The 17,755-nt window shown below is 38.5% G+C and overlaps 1 protein-coding gene across 1 annotated transcript; it reads right to left on the minus strand.

Annotated features, from left to right (window-relative positions):
• Window positions 1-8,389: 8,389 nt before the first annotated feature.
• On the minus strand, window positions 8,390-16,267 carry hbp1 (HMG-box transcription factor 1). Its single transcript, XM_005796277.3, has 11 exons — window positions 16,206-16,267; window positions 14,284-14,437; window positions 14,008-14,185; window positions 13,548-13,668; window positions 13,323-13,437; window positions 12,540-12,658; window positions 12,124-12,280; window positions 11,203-11,347; window positions 10,665-10,952; window positions 9,233-9,374; window positions 8,390-9,136 (listed from the first exon to the last, which is right to left on the minus strand). Exons 2-11 carry the CDS (start codon window positions 14,354-14,356, stop codon window positions 9,119-9,121), a joined length of 1,356 nt encoding a protein of 451 aa, XP_005796334.1. The 5' UTR covers window positions 14,357-14,437; window positions 16,206-16,267; the 3' UTR covers window positions 8,390-9,118.
• Window positions 16,268-17,755: the final 1,488 nt, after the last annotated feature.

Below are 17,755 nucleotides of genomic sequence, written 5' to 3' on the forward strand. Positions count from 1 at the left end.
CAGAAAAATATTGCAACATCTGCAGTAACTCAACTCTGAAACTACATGGCCAACAGATGTATTTTTTCGCTTCCATCTGACTGAATTGTAAACTTGTCCTCTCCAGAATTTGATCTACCGGCTTTTTATTTTTCGTTCATATTTTGTACTTGTTAAACACACTTTTTAATGGGTTCAATTATTTCCTGTGTGTTGACGCTTAACAGGACATTTAGCAGAGAATACTGCTCAACGCTCACTCTGTTCATATTTTAAAAACAGTTCGCTGGTTCCCTTCAAAAGTATGCAAATGTGAGCTGCCACTGCTTTCAGTCCATAACCACTGACATTATCCTTTTTAATTCATATGTAAATTGCATGGATAAGGTCAGGATTAAAATAATGAAATTAAAGAGGTGAACATTCAGAGATGATAATGAGATTTTTTTTCTCAAGTGTGTACAGCACTTTTGGGAGTAGGAAGCAAAGGTGTCAAAGCAACAGTATTACTGAATCACTGGTTGTAGTTGTAGAGAGCTAACACACATGCAGAACACATCTGCAGCTTTTCTTTTTGTCCCTAAACATAAAAAAATAATTTTAAGGCATAATATGTTAACCAAGCTCTCTCTCTCTGGATCATATTTTCTATTGCCAGGAAGAAGTTTGTCAACTGGATTGAGTGGGTGTATTCAGAATCAAGCAGAAGCTATTTGACCTTTTGTCACATTTTGTCATGACAGAACCGCAAATTTTAATGTGGTTTCACGCATATTTGTAGAATTATATTGGATTTTGCTTGATTGAACAACACAGAGTGGCGGATAATGGTGACGAGTAAAAGCCGGCGACTATATTTTTAAAGGCAACCATCCTGATAACATTTCCAGCATGGTGGAGCACAGTTTCACAAGATAAAGGTGATAACGGACTGACTCAGAAATCATAGGACTGGAGTTATATACCAGCAACGTCTGTTGTCAGAATGATAACCAGAACCCAACAAATTGTGTTAGATTCCAAGTCTGATAAACCAAAAAAAAAAACACCACCAGTCAGAAATGCTGTAACTGTTGTTCAATATATCATAAAAACTTGAGAAAAATGCCCCAAAATGGCATCAGGTGTAAAACAAAGTTGAGTCACCGACAACTATTTTGGTTTTGATTCTACTTCTAAAGAATTTTGATCAGATTAAAATGAAGTAACCCCCGCCCCCAAAAAAAGACAAAAATGGAAAGTATTCAACATTTAACCTTCTGCAACAACATCTTACTTGTTTCTGACACCCTGAAAGTAAAAGTAATAATACAGTGAGCTCCCATTGACTTGCAGCAGATCATAGAAACATATTAAGAAAGAAGTCAAATGAGTCCATTTGTCTCAGTTTTTCTCTCTCTGCCATGTCTCGATGTCTAATTATCTGTGAGCTCTGGGGCTATTGATCTCCAGGAGACGCTAATTGTGTTATCAGAGCATGACTTGTATCCTTCGACATAGGAAGCACAGGAAATGAGGATGTGAGGCTGGTTGTGTTTACTGTTTTCAGTAAATGGAAAATTCACGTGACCATCTGAGCCTTGAGTCTAATTCCAGAGAAAACATTAATGCGCTAATGCATGAACAAGGAGCATGTGAGTTAATTGTTCGTGACACATCACTTCCGAATCAAGAAGAAATGGTGTTGATTTTAAAACTGTGAAATGAGTCATTCATTCAACCGATTAACTTAAAAATAATTTTTAAAAAAAGAATTAGGTTGATTTAATTTCTTTTAATTTCTTTTTAAATGTGTGAGATTACAGATTTATTCTGGTAGAGCATAGAAATATACAAATGTAATGATGTAAGCTTAAAAAAACAGTGTGTGCTTGATTGGACAGAATTTTATCCAGATGTGTCAGACTGAGAAGGGTGAACATAAATGTTGGCCTGTCACAATAAAACATTTAGCTGGATGATAAATTGTCCCAGAAGTTTAACAATGTTAAACGATAACATTGTTGTTTTGAGACCATTTTCAACTAATGTAACGGCATTGACTATTGTGACAGACCTGCATAAATGCATGCTGCACTTTTCAGGATTTTATTTGTTAAAAATCCCAAAGACCCTAAAAAAAAAATTTCCGTTTTACATCTATGCCCTACTTTGCATTGGTTTATCCCATAAAATCCCAATAAAACGCATTGAAGATTTCACTTGCAAGATGGCGAAATGCAAAAAAAGCAGCAACTGTTTTTAGTAGAGCTCTGTTTGACTCTCGTGTGATTTCTGTCCTTTCAGCCTTTCTGTTGTCGGACTGTCAGAGCAAAGAGCAAATTGTATCAACAGGAGTAAATTCAGGTCTACTTCTCCCTCGTCTGAAACCTGCGGACCAAGATAATGGAATGATTTTCCCCCCATTTCACAGTGTTCACACACCAACCAATTAAAGGCAGGCTCAGGGGAGTGCATGCAGGCAGAGCCGTGGATATTATAAAAGGACAAAAGAATGACAGGTTATAGGACACACGCAGCGAAAAGGACAAAAATTAAGCAGAACATATGGTGATTTATGCATGCAACATGCGTACGTGTTCTTAACATAAATGTCTTTTCTGTTCATTTTTTCACAGCAATATTTGAAACTGAGTATAAATATTTACTTTTCGCAGGTTGTGAGATGCGTTTTTATTTTTCCACTATGAGGGAAAAAGAATCATTTGTACTTTGCTCTCTCTGCAGTCAAATCACTGACTAATAAAGACCGGCAAGGTAGCAGTCACTGGGGTTTCACTGGCCTCTGAAGTTCTGGATCTTTTTCACGTTAAGTACTTAGCTGTCCATTTTTTCCACCGTTTTCATAAAACTCTAAATAGCACTATATTAGATGAGGTCAGAGGTCAGCGTGGCTGCACTTTTTATTCTCAGAAAGCATCAAACAGATTTTTTTTTCAAAGGCAAAGTAGCTGAATTACTAAAAAGAAAATAACTCCGCCATCCGTTGATGAAAAAATGGATGAAAAAAATAAGCAGCACAGTCAAAGTGATAAATATATCGCAACACAAAGTTCAAAACCCTGTCAGGTTTATAGACGCAGCTTTAAAATATTTTCTACCATCTGAAATACAAGGTCAAGAGGCAATTCAGGACAGTCAATCTAAGCCTTCAAATATTGGTTATGATGTATATTTGGGATCATTTTTCTGTTGGATCACCGTACTGTGTCTCCATTTCAACCATTTGACCCAAACTGCCAACTTGAAATGAAAGAAAATTGATGACATTGTTCAGGAATTACCCATTGTTATCTTTAAAATGCTAAAGCACCAGTGTCCATGTTCATTTGAACAACAAGTCAAGTTTTGGGTTTGACCTTTGAACTTTTTAATCCTCAATGGCAAAAAAAAAAATGCATGGAAGAGTCAAGGTGAAGCTGCCAAGCCTAAAATGACAGAATCAAGTGTGAGGCATGGTGGAGGTAGCATCATATCGAGGGCCTGTTATTCTTGTTGATGCTGTTAATGACTTGCACATGAAGATGGAGGACTTTCTTTAAGTTACGATTGAACTCTACCATCTTCAACCTCAGTCAGAGGAGGAATTTGTCGACGGCTACAAAATGAATTTGTGGGGTTTTTACAACTTGCTAAAATACAGAATAATTATCTGAAATGTCAACGGTGGTCTACGTATACAAATCCCCCCCCACTCTCCCCTAAAATAATGTTTTTGAGATCTGGATAGAAGATGGGCTGAAATGGTCCCAAATCAACATGACAGGATGAATCTCTCTTTCTCAGCATCGAAAGAGTTTAAACATGTGGATCGAAAAGTCTGAGACCAAACCCTCTCCCTCCTTTAGTTTTGTACCTCCTCCCTCATCATCACTGACAAGATTACAAGCCAGCAGGAATATTAGGCTCTTGTGGAAACCGAGACGGCTGAGAAAGTAAGTGAGAAATCCATCCTGTCCTGTACCTGCCTCTTCTCTCTGGTGCCAGCTCCACTTCGTTTGAAATTGTCCCTGTGTCTTACGAAGTCGTTTGAAACAAGAGACAAACGGGCGTTACACATGATTCATAAAGAACTAACGCTAAGAGGAAGGAAAGAAATGTTTCTTTTGCAGCCTTTTCCATGTGTGTGATTGGATAAATTATATTAACTGCTCCGTAAGAAAGATAAGATCATACATCTGTATTAAAATACCTCTCAGACATTCCTTCCAGACAAAAGCACTCGCCCTAACAAAGACACTGGATGTCTGCTCCTTCTCAGTGAATTACTTAAGCTAATTGCCCCTAATTAGACATCCATGATTGAGGTGAAGCCTCTGATTTATGAGGAAGCCAACAGCGATGATGCCTGCCACGTTTTCCACCATTCAGTCAGTTCATCTTAGCATTCACGTCTTCTTTATGTGTTCTTCCGCGCGACTCCGTGCATCCGTGCAGTCGGTTTGCCTCTCCGCTCCTGCTGCATCGCTTCCTGTGTGGACTAGTTTGCAGCCAGTGACCTCAAATGAATATATAATTTGCACATCTTTGAATCCCTAATACGTGTTTCTATTCTGGCGCGCGGCTCAGTACAATTTGAATAATGTCGTTTGGAGTAGAATGGAGCTTTCTGCCCGCCTGTTAAACGACATTAAGTGTGTTTTTGCTGCGAGGTGTACCACATTTCTTCTGTGTCCACGCGGTCGGGTTCATAAATAATAGAATTTTGCTTTCACTCTCTGACAGTGACACATTGTTTTAATTTCCAAAAGTGTGACAATGTTTGAAAAATGCTTTTAATTCCCAAGCACTGTAATGATATTCCTTAGTCTTCCTTGTAAATTTGAAGCGATGTGCAGCCAGGAGCGCATCGCACTCAGCTTCTCATGTACCACTCAAGTACGTCAGAGTTAGACTTGTATTCCTGTTGGAAAAGCCAGTTATGGATGGGTTTTAATTAGATCCCTGTGCTGAACAGTAAGTGGGTTCTTGATCAGTGTCTTTAAAAAAAAAAAACAAGTACAGTAAAGGCAACAGTGTCTCATCAGTTTAGGCTGAATTTATTACTCATAGTCAAGATTTCTCCTTGTCTAATTCATTAATTTACTAGGAAATGTATTTTCTTAAAGCATTTTTAATCAGCTGTTGTTCTTAAATGTGCTATATTTGATTGTAATGTTGCCGTTCTGGTCATTTTGGCTTGCTACTAATAAAAACCACTTCTCTTTAGAATATTGTGTAACACCACATACAGTTATACATACAGTTATGCTATGCACAGCCATGTTCTTGTATGCGCAGTCTCTGGAACTGCTGACTAGATGGCTGTTTAGCATACAGTCACTGACACAATACATCATTGCTAAAGAGGCCGGCTGTTCATTGGGGGGGCTGTATTCAGTCATAATAAAATAAAGTTGAGTGGTAGAAAAAATGCACAACACCAGGGACAACTGCAGGCTTAACAAGACTGTAAGGCAGAACCAACCCAGGAGTTTTAGGGGAAATTCACTAATTGTGTTTTGTGACTGGAATCACAAAGAGATGTTTCCTGAGCATGGGCGACACAAACTCTGTGTTTCATTTGGGGAGCAAGAGTCCGGAGGAACAGCGAAGAGACACAGGATCCACATGGCTTGAGGTCCAGAGAGAAGGTTTTTGGAGCTGTGTTGTCTTACAGTGTTGGTCTGCTGTGTTTTCTCAAGTTCAAAGTCCGATCAGCCATCGACCAAGAAGTTTTAAGGTACTTCACGCTTCCCTTTGCCGCCATGTTTCATGGAGATTTCCAGCAGGATTTGACCACCGTGCAATCTGTTAATAGTACCAGTATCTGCTCTAATGACGGTCGGATGGCTGAAGTTGTCTGAACCACAAACTCGCCTGACCCAAATCCCATAGACTCTAGGAGATCAGTGTCAAAAGAGAGCTGAGAGACACAGCAATGCAGACAAGTGAAAGGTCAATATTTATATTTATAGACCCAACCTGGGCAGAACCACAAGCTGAATAACTCTATACCTTCCTCTACTGATTCAGTCATTTATGCATAAAGAGTACTGATCAATTTTTTTTATTATTATTATTTTTAGACACCATCAAAATATAACATTTTGATGGTCAAAAACATCCTTTGAATAACTATATGTGATGAACCTACATAAGTTTCAAGCTTTGATTGAATTACTGAAATACGTTAACTTTTTAATGATGTACCTCTATGGCATATATGCAGACTTTTTCCATAAATCACATTTTACAGACAGAAAAAGAGATTTTATTGAAGGAAAGTGGATTAATAGCGCCCTCTGGTGACAACAGCATATACAGGTTGAAACAGAATAATGTAAGAAATAATTTGATACACAGATCTGGAAAAAAAATTAAGACACCTCTGCACTGAACCCCATTCAGTATATAAATCAATGTTTGTGGTTATTTCACCTGATATTGATTTCTGAACTTTTCCTGAGTTAAAACATTAGCATTGTTGTTTCTAAATGAACATGAACTTGTTTTCTTTGCATTATTTGAGGTCTGAAAGCACTGCATCTTTTTTGTTATTTTGACCATTTCTCATTTTCTGCAGATAAATACTCAATTTTTGCTTGGAATTTCAGAGACATGCTGTCAGTAATTAATAGAATAAAAAACAATGTTCATTTTACCCAATCATAGACCTATAGAAAGTAAAATCAGAGAAGGGGATCATTTTAAGTGGTCTCTTAATTTTTTCTAGAGCTGTATATTTTACAAAGTTATGTTGAAATTGTATGGAAATGTGTGGGTGCCCCTAAAGAAAATGTCATTTTCTTAATCTTAGTATTTGATCGCACTTAATCTGGTTTGACGGAACAAATATTCTACTGTATTGCTAATTTTAGGTAATGATATGTGCCATAACGAAGAAGACAATAACCAGAGAAGGCGAAAGACAGAGCTGTTTGACAAGCTCAGAAAGGTGACTATAGTTATCTGTATTGAAGGTAAAAGTTGTAAGACCATATGCAAGCAGCATCATGTTCCTGTGACCATGCTTTTCAAATTTATTTAAAAGTATACAGATCACAGGTCTGTAGCCAAACTTTCAGGATGTGGATGGAAAAGCAGCACCAGGCCGGTCAGGCAGATAGTGCAGATGGTAGAAAAAGTGCCAAGAAGAGCATCCAAAACCATTCAAGCTGAGATCCAAGGTCAAGGTATGTCACCTTCTAACCACACCATCTGCCACATTTTGAGTCATCGTGGGCGCCATGGAAGAAGACCCAGGAGGGCTCGACTATTGACAGAAAAAAGCAAACTAGCCAGACTGCGCATTGCCAAAATGAGTGTTCACGACGCCCAGAGTTTCTGGGAGAAAACCCTTAGGCCTAATCAGACAAAATGGAGCTGTCTGGGCGATCGTATGAGCCTCTACAGAAGGGACTTTCAATAAAGTTAGTTTCTTGTTACTTCAGGAGTGGCTGGAGTCTTCCCCTATCAGTGGGTCACTTTCTATCTGCCACCAACATATAAGACCCCAAGACAAAAGTGGCTGTAGAGTCTAACTTTAAAGTAGACACTAAAAGTTTTATTTAAATGTCTGTGTTGACATTAGAAAGCCAGGAAGTGACATTGCTTTGCTTGATCATCTGGAATATTTTGGCGTAACAAAAAAGCAAAAGCAAGACATTTGTAAAGGGGAAAACATTGTTTATCTCAGCACTGTGGTTTGACTTATTTTCAAATAATGTTGCCAAATTTAAATATAAATTTCAGTTTAGCTTTTAATAAAATGTAATGTAAAAACATGCTACTTCACTTCAGATACTTATCCAGTACCTTATCCAGCCTATGTTTACTGCTTTATCCGATATTTAAAATATGAAGCAAACCAAATGAGATGTGATGATTTCTTTGGGGGAGTGGGGTGAATAAACCCGTCTGCAGCTTTATTTCCTTCACTTTTTCTCTTTTCTTTTTGTTGTTGTAACTGCTTGTCTTCGATGCGTCTTTAAGCCTTTGGAAGCAGCATTTAGCCACAGATTCACAATGTTCCACATCAAAGAAGGCTTTCTCCAGGGAAAATACAAGTTTGCCTTGAAACCACTGTCTGCAATTAAAACAATTTCTCTCATTTACATTTCCTTTGAGATTCTCCAAGGTTCCAGCGTGTATATGATTCAGTTAAAACCTTTGATGTTTTCCCGCACTCAGCCCACAGAAAGTGTCATTGCTTTTCCTCCTCCCCAGGTTTGTGACTCCTCAATACCATTTGCGCACAATGTTCAGCATTTTGGCCCGCGGACATGAAAGGAAGGTCACCTGGAAATATCGGATCGGGCACGGAACGTTGTAAAAATTTTTTAATTTACCGACTTACTTCCACACGTGCTTTGCAGTACAAAACTAAGGAGTTAAATGCACATATGAAATAACAGACTGACACAAACGGTTGAGAAGTTTTTAAAAAAATTTATTTATAATATGATACAAGGATATTCTGTGCAACAGGGGTCGTTGGTGCAGTGAAACCTGTACATTATTAACAAAGCACTTAAAATTCAACCTGAAAGCAGAGCCTGAATGTTGGGCCATGGCTGTGATAAATGGCTAACTACTAAGATACTAGTTTCAATATACAAACTTTTTTTCTTATCTGTATACATTGGTTGTATAGATTCAGATTACATTATTTATATAAAGTGCAGAAAGTTGACTGGTGGCATGATAGGGATTCATATAAACTGTTGGCCATCGTTCAGCGGTAGAATATACACTTTAATACAAACCGAGTTACCAATCTGTGCATATGCATACAAAAACGAATACAAACAGGTATAAAAGTTTGCTAATATTGCCCTTTTTTTTGTACAATTGTATTAATGCTCGCGGCTTTTTCTGTGCAATTGATTTTTCGGTTTTTCGCAACTGGATAAGAAATGACCTGAAGGAGGTGAGAAGTTTCACACTTCTTTTTTTTTTTCTCCAAGAGAATAAGACATCTTTAAAAGATATATGAAAATATATAAGCTGTTAGTGACTAGATTACATGTTCTGTATACGTTTCATAGTTCTGTTTTGTCACTATAAATGTGTCGAGGTTACAAAAGCGAATGAATTCAGCGTCACAGTTGAGTCTCAAGGATGCAGGAGAGCAAAGAGGCATCGAGCGGAAGATGGTCTAAGTCTGCTGGGAACCCTGCAGGAGGACAACAGGAGATGCAGGTGAACTTTCCAAAAAGGTTGTTATTAAAAGCCCTGAATGACTTCTTTTTTTTTTTTTTGCGTTTCTTACCGAGTTGGTTCGTTTCCGTTTCCAGCAGTCTGGATTGAGTCTCTTCTGCTCCTCGGCCAAAGCCTTGGCCTCCATGGTGTACATCCTCCTCTCCTCATTCTTCATTTTCTTCCATTTGTCACCCAGGATGACACTGATGGCTCTGGGGTTCAGAGGTTCAAACAGGAGGAGAAGGGTTTTGGACTTGCCAGCATCTCCTGCTTTTTGTTTTCTCTTTTTCTTAATGTCGAAATAATGTAAAAAGTGCATTCCGCAGGATCTAAAGCTAAATATGTACCGTTATTTTTTTGTTTTTTTTAAATGAACTAGAAACTTAAGACTTTAAAATAAGAGAACAAAAATTGTGAAATCGTGCAATTCTTTAAAAGTGTAAAAATAATCTAGTGGATAGATATATTTATTCTTTAGATTCTTAAACGTGATTCCAAACTAGTACTGATAGAAGTCGAATCAGTTACTGTATTGCTCAGAGTATTGATTCTCCAGGTTTCCGACTATACTTTTGAAGCTGGAGTAAGTAACTTTTATTAAAAAATGTTTAAATATCTGTTAAAACTCCCTGTGCTTTTTGACAGCAGAATAGGAGACAGATAATCTGCCGTCCTACTGCCATCTGCAGAAACACTCCATTAGGTCAGAAACAACCAGTCACAGCCAAGATGAATATCTTCCCAGCTTTAAAGCTGGAAATGTGCAGATATAAAAACACTCCAATATATTTTTTATGATATATAATTAAAAGGAGAGATTTTTTTTTTATGTATAAAACCCAAAAAACAGGTTTGTCTCCATTACCAGTTCACTGTTTTCCTGCCACGTTTTAACGGTCAAAATCAAGTGTGCATCTTTTCATCCAACAGAAATATTCCAAACAGCCAGAAATTTTACGTCTGGGAAAACCCAGACTTGTCTACAGCGTGATAAGGCCGCACAAATTAGGTCAACCATAAAGTTGCTGGTTAATTTCCAATAATATTCATCCAGATTTTTCTCATCTTTTCATGCCATCATAATGTCATCACCACTCTCCATGAGCTTCGGCATCTTTCGCACTAAATTTCCTATCAGGTGTGGACAGGAAGAGCCCTTAAGGTTCACCCTGATATAATCCTGACATACAGAATGTGGATCCATCCCACTTGAAATATGATAACCTACTAAATACTGCAATTTCACATTCTAAGGAAACTTGAAATTGCACACATTAATACTGCAATAGGGGCAGTGGTTCAATATACAGAGTAGCTTCAGACAGTAATAACTTATTTAAAGTTATTCTTTAATCACTTGTTTAATTAATTTAATCAGAAACTAATTAAATGAGGTAAATGAGGGACTGCTCAGATTGTAACTTAAAATGGATGAAGGTGAAGACTTCTTCGGTGTCAAACACAGACAGAAAAATATTTGGACCCTATGTGTCAAAGTTCACCTGTTGTCCTTTCCAGGATACATCTGCGTGTACTCCACTCTGTACTTCTTAGCAAAGAGCATGAAGGCGTTCATTGGCCGCTTGCATTTCGTAGGCGTGGCACTGCTGGCTGTCCCTGAGAGGTTGCTCCGGTGGGATTTGCTGCTGGAGGATTGTGGGGAGCAAGAGCGCTCCAGCTTATCGCAGTCTGGACTGACGGCGCCCCCGCTGGACAGGGAGGCTCTGCGCAGACGCGCCATGCTGCTGAGAACGTAGACTGCTGAGGAATCTAGCGGGGTGAAGTCATAGCTGCAAAAAAAAAGAATTTAAAAGAAAAAGACATTGGAGACATTTTAGCATTGTGCGAATTTAATTTGCAACAGATTTTTTCCATTGTACGTACATTTAAATTAAAATCTAAAATATACATATATATATAATGTATACAATAAACCTCATTGAGGTAATTTTTCAAGCTGGAATCTCTACACATGTATAACCATAAAAGCAGAGCAGGTGTTGACTTATAGAAATGAAAATAAGAATATAAACTGCATACCTTCTGAAAGTGTCAAACACAACCGAGTCGTCACAGTTGATGGCATCTGGGTGGTTTGGTGGCAGGCACACATCCCCCAGCTGCATCTCGTAGCAAGGTATCCCATGGTGCACCACGGTAAGGCTTGGGTAAAAGGAGGACCACCCTGACAGAAACAGATGGTGCTGGAATTTAAAGCTGTTTCAAACAAAACAACCCTGACAATAAGTCTGCAGGCAGCAAATGGTATTTTGTCAGTGCTCAGTGAAATCACAACCACAAATTTCAATGTGCTTTATGTTGCACAAATAGAAGAGAATATTTAAATGGAGAGGGCAAAGATAGGTGATCATATGTTTTGTTTTAGCAAGAAAATCCAAAAAGGGTAGTGTACATATGTATTTACCCCACAGTTCTGTAATTTTTAGGGATTGTGAGAGAGAGACAGTAGTCTCTCTCTCACAATCTGCTTGCAGATTGTGAATCTAGAGCCAGGAGTCATCACTCTTTGTAAAATCTAGAGCCAGGAGTCATCACTCTTTGTAAAATCTAGAGCCAGGAGTCATCACTCTGTAAAACAGCTCAAGCTCAATGAGACTGGATACAGAGATTTTCTGTGAAAAGTCTTGCCACTGCTTATCAAATACATTTAAATTTAGGCTTTGACTAGGCCAGTAAAACAGATGAATGTGCTGTGATCTAAGCTAGAGACGCAGAATGGGAGAATACTGAAATGGCAGCATTGACTTTAATACAAATTTTAAAAAAATAATAATAAAAATATGCTCCTTTGTGTTGATCCCATAAAGTCCTAATAAAATACACAGAAGTTTGCGTTTGTGATCAAATGTGAAAATGTTTAAGGGGCATTAATACACCTATTAATACAATAAAAAAAAGTATTGTTATCTATCAAATACTGTAGAACAAGTTCAAAGGTACCTTTGTTCTTGACAAAAAACGGGTGATCCAATCTGCATTCGGCTGTGAGGAGACCTTTTTCTGGGGAGCCGGGGTCAAAGGTCAGCTTGAGCGCAGCCTGGCCAAAGGATACTGTATCTTCATGGTTTACGAGTTTAAGTCCATCTGAACCAAATCTCTGTAAATGAAGAAAATAGCTAATAAGAGAGTTATTTACCAGCAGAATGAGAAAACTGGTGTAGAAACAACTTGGTGTCATGTTTCCTGAACCATGTGTTTCTGTTTTATGTCAAGGGATTATCAACGCAAATCATTTAGGTTTCATTTACTGAACTACTGCATTTTTCCTAGGCAACTTGTCTGCCATCTTGTGGCAAGTTCAGGGGAAGTTAGAAACTTCAGAAACATCTCAATCCTTGAGGTGTGCACTGCCTTACTTTGGTTGAGAATGAGGACTGTGACATGTTTTCATCATCAGAGTCGTCATCCGAATCCCCCAGCTCATCAGCTTCTTGCCATTCCACATTCGGACCTCGGTGGAAGCGCAGGCGGGTTCCTGAATCATCAGCACAACAACGTGACCAGATGAAAAGACCATAGCAGAGTCTATGTAATTAGATGCAGTACAGATGTTTGAACACTAGAGGTTGGAGAGGCTTAACAAATCTACTTCTTCCAAAAATACTCCAAAGTGCGGAGTAAAACTTTGCCTAATCAGTGATGCCTGGGCATAAAGAGTCTGACTCAAACCAAACGGGTTATTTTCTCAAATGAAATGACACGTTTAAGTTGATATTTTAGTTTCATAGGATTTGATTGTGTTTGTGTGTCCAAAAATATGAGTTTATTGCTCATATTTTGTTACATTACCACCCCAGACCACAGACTGTTTTATTTTTGTTTTATGTGACAGACCAACAGAAAGGCACACCTTCCCACTATCTCTGGAAGGAAAACTACAGATTTATTTCACTACGTATAAAACTACAACTTGATTCTTATTTGAATGCTGCATTTTTTTAGAATATTTTTGTAAACCAACCGTAACGTCATTCATACATTTTCTACCTCCCCAAATAATTTGCGTTGATTTATCATATCAAATCCCAGTAAAATACATTAGAGCTTGCTGCTGCAAAATGATAAAATGCTAAAACGCAAGTTGAGGACGTATGAGTACTTTTGTAAGGCGTTGCAAACGTGCGTGCAAATGCATTCACCTTTTAGGAAGCAGTGCCAGGCTGTGGACGGCCAGGATTGAGACCACGCCATGTCTTCGTCATCAGAAAACGACGAGGACATGGAGAAAACCCCGGACTCTGATTCACTGCTGGCCTGTCGTGGGTAAGAAGTATAATTCTCAAATGATTAGGAATAAATAAACAGCCTAAATATTAAGGGGTTTGCAGGAAATTGTCCTTTGGAGGTTCGTGTGGAGAGTTTACCCTGACGCGTCTGCGCTCCCTGAGGTGGCCTCTGGAAGGGCTGGGCGCGCTGCTGGCTAACGGAGGCCGGGCATAGGAATGTAAACTGTTACTGTTGCCAAAGATGTGAACTGGAGATGATCTGGAATTGATATTGAGATAAATGTAAAGGTTTTTCATGCTTAATATACATTTGCAGTGCCATTTTTTGTTGTTTTTTTTGTTTACACAAAACCAAATCTCCACACACTGTGTAAGCGACACTCTAGCTTTAAAGTGAAACATTAATTTGTAAAAAGAGCTGATGATCTTGACAGAAGCGCTCAGATACAAAAACACCTCAAAAGTACTCTGCAAACCTGCCAATCCTGCTTTCTAAAAACTCCCCTGTGGGAGTACTGGAGTGTTACTATTAGTGTATCAGCAGGTTTGAGTCACCTAAATGGATCTGATTGTCAAGTTAGAGCAAATTTATCTGAACCTCTTGTGTGGCACGTCCTTCAGCAGAGGGCTCTGGGGACTGGTGGCGATGTTGGCTAACTCGGCGAGCCAGTTGGTGTTAGGGGAGCAGCCGAGCTCCTGGTGGGACACTGCTCCGACCTGAAATAAGCCCTGAGACCTCTGGTCTTCCTCCACCTCCTGCAGTTCAGGCATGTCGTCTGAAGAAAAGATTACAATGAGATTCAGGCCAAATATGGCAGGAAGGGGGGGGGGAAAAGTAGAAAATAAATGTAATCCTGCTGTTTCAGCATTTCACCGTATTCCATGTGGCAACCAGGTGAGGAAGGCAGGTCCTCGTTACACTTGAGTGGATCAAACGACTCGTCCATTCTCTGTGTGAGTACTTTCCTCTTGCTTTCCAGCAAAGATTGTGAAGCAACTTACTTAGCTTCCATGTTTAGCAACATCAGCTGGTTGAGGTAAAAAAAAAAAAAAAGAGAAATAATAAGCACTTAATTAAAGTCGATAAATCGATGCAATCAACTGGATTTCTGCTGGTAAATGTTTTGTTTTTTTCCATGAAGTAATCAACTGAATCTATGTATTTCATTATAATATGGATTGAATTAGAATGTACTGGACCTGAATCCTAATAAATGACAGGAATATTTTGGACTAAACTGGGCCTATTGAAACTGGCTGATCACTGCAATCAGAAGATTTTCAAATTAACTGGTACCAATCTGTAACTACAAGCGTGGATACTCAAAAAATCCAATTTTCAACACCAATGAAGTGGCATTAAGACGAAGTAAAAAGGTAGTATAGACATTTGTTTATATTTCTATGACATGTCAGGACATGTCTGTGTTTCATTCAGCCGGTATCAGCAAATAACAGGAAAGCTATACAGAGAACAGCTTTCAACCTCCTTGAACCAGATTTGGAAATGTTACGAACTTTGAGACATCTAAAAATGATACGTTGAGGAATCCTCAAGGAAATGCACATTAAACTCTGCTGCTTCAGTGAGCAGCAGAGTTTGCTCATCGCTGATATTACAATGTAATGTTTGTGTAAAATGCCAATTCTACCACTATTCAGGATTTGTTTTAAAAACACAATTAAAACCTTACTTGCTGTGGTATGTGCCTTAAAATTCTGTCAAATACAATATAATCAAAGGCTAAGTCTGAATGATGTCACTCAACTCTGTTTGAAATGTTTCTGAATTTATAGATTTTACACATCAGATGTCAACGACATGTTGAAAAAACTGCTCCAGACTGACTGAAAGCCACGAATGTCATTTCAGTCATGAGTGTCAAGGAAGGTGTGGGCAAGTCTTTGGGGAATCCTTTGTCTCTATGATTGGTCATGTGACCCGCTGCGTGGAGGCCGTGTTTATAAACTTAGAGGGGGTTGGCGCATGCGCATCAGAGCTCATTCATTCACGACTACGCAGCTGAAGAGTTAAATAACAGAAAATCGTCTTAAAAACGGTTTAACGAAACTTCGAAACTCGAAAGCAGAACAAGGAAAACGCTACTGACGACAACATGAGGTGTTTTATAAACTCCAAAGAAAAAAAATAATTAGCCATATTAGCGCTGCAGCAAAGCAAAAATCGTCTTCATTACAAAGGAAGCTGCATTACGCCAAAAATGAATCAGCTCGCAGAAGCAGCACGGGACGAGCTTCTGCTGTCCGCGCAGAGGAAAAACCCAGACTTCATTGGTGGCATGTTGTGAAATAAACGCTTTAAAAATGTTGAAAACGACGAGGTTATCGGGCGGCCTCTCTTCGCATAAAGGCAGAAGCAGAGCACGTCCACTGAGACCCTGAGCCTGTCGGGTCTAACACAGTAAACAAAAGAATGTCAACAAGTTGAGACATGACGCAACCTCTGCTGCGGTCAAAATGAATGACACAAAAACGTCGACTAAAGCCCAAATCACACTTTTACTCGGCTAACGTGAACTTCTATCAATTGGTTGCTTTATTTCACGAAGCAGCTGTCGGATGGGGCTCTTATCAACACAGCGAGCGTCACAACGAAACGGGGGAGGGGGGGGAACATAGTCGATCTCAAGCTGTCATTTACCGTCAAATAAAGCCGTGACAACCCAACTGAAACACTGTGTCAAGGCTGCGAAAACGTAGATGGCATAAAAGTCGGATCAAAACTTAGTTTGAACCGTTATTTCTTCGAAAATAAGTACTCAACTTCCCACTTACCATTTCTTTCTATCGCCATCAAGAAACTCTGTGGCTTTCAGTCGAGGGGTGGGAACGAGGGCTTCCAGAGGACGCCTCCCATTGGCCCTTGAGAGTATCAGTATCATGAAAGAGGCTATTCTATTGGCTGGTACAACTGTGTAACGCAAAGAAGGCGGAGCTGAGATTGTTGATCATTTTCTGATTGGCTGAAAGTATATGCTTGTTACTGCCCAGTAACAACTGATTGGCAATGACATGAACAATACATGGGTAGTTTTTCACTACAATGCTGCGCATTACAATTTTCCACTACAGTGCGGTGGTATGTTCCTACAGGCGTTTTTTTGTTTGTTTGTTTGTTTGTAAGATCTAGCAAATACAAGCGAATTTCAATAGGTCGGATTATCATTTTCGTGCGATTTTTGTTGTATTTATTTCCACTTTATTTTAGCAATTCAATTCAAACCCTGAAACTCAAACTCAAACAGTGAATGTACCTAAGTGTTTATTTCTGTTGATTTAGATTATTATGGGTTTCAGGTAACAAAGACAGTGTTAAGAGCAAGTATTGGTATTTTTTTTAAAAACCTTTTTTTTTCTTTTTTTTTTTTTTTGCTGGATAGTGAAATTTTCATCTGCAAAAAAGCTTGACAGCAGAAGCAAGGTTTAAAGCTCCATAGGATTTCCTGGTATATGGCTGCACTACAGAACACAGTCAACCAAAACTAGCAGATGACATGGTTACCAAAATCTTCTCTAACTGTAAAAACTTAATACTTGTTTTCTGTTCCTCCCGACTCCGGTGCTTTGATTTCCAAATAAGATTCAGACTTTACTTTCATCTGAATAGAGGACTTTGGACCACTGAGTATAATTTAAACAACTCCATGTTGTACAGCAACAGTCCAGGTTTTTTTTCTTTTTAGGTAGGATGATTCAGATGCTGTGTCTTACCCCAGTCCACACCTCAACATTATCTCAGACTCTGTCATACTTTTTTTCTTCCACTCCACTTTACATTCTTATCTTTAGCTGTAACAAATGTCGTTAGCAGCAACATTTTGCACCTTAAATTCTTAACGAAAGTTGCCAATGCCTATTTTCCATATGGATGCAGGTCATAACACTATTAAAAAGAAGCATTTATTTATGTCAGCAAAATTTCAGATTTTTACTGCAGGCAAATCCACCAAATCTAACAGAAATTTAAAAAATGAAATATATCCCCTCTGTGTGTGATAAATCTGTATGCTTCACTTTTTGAACTTAATTACTGGAATAAATTACATTTTTCATGATATCCTTTTACTGAGATGTACCAGTGTTTTAGTCTATTTAAACTGTATTTAGGTCGTTCATTCATTTTACCACCATCCTAATAAGATATACTTTGTGTTAAGTAGTTAAAAAATAATTTCAACTTTATTATCTTCAAGCACATTCGAAGCACAAATCACTGGCCTGACTTCAAGTATATTGAAGTAATAATTCCTAGATCCTCAGTATGTTAATTTCTCAGATGAGTCATATCAGAATGACTCATCCTTGACAGTCATTAATATTAAGAA

This window comes from Xiphophorus maculatus, chromosome 2 (assembly GCF_002775205.1).
Source record: "Xiphophorus maculatus strain JP 163 A chromosome 2, X_maculatus-5.0-male, whole genome shotgun sequence".
NCBI lineage: Eukaryota > Metazoa > Chordata > Actinopteri > Cyprinodontiformes > Poeciliidae > Xiphophorus > Xiphophorus maculatus.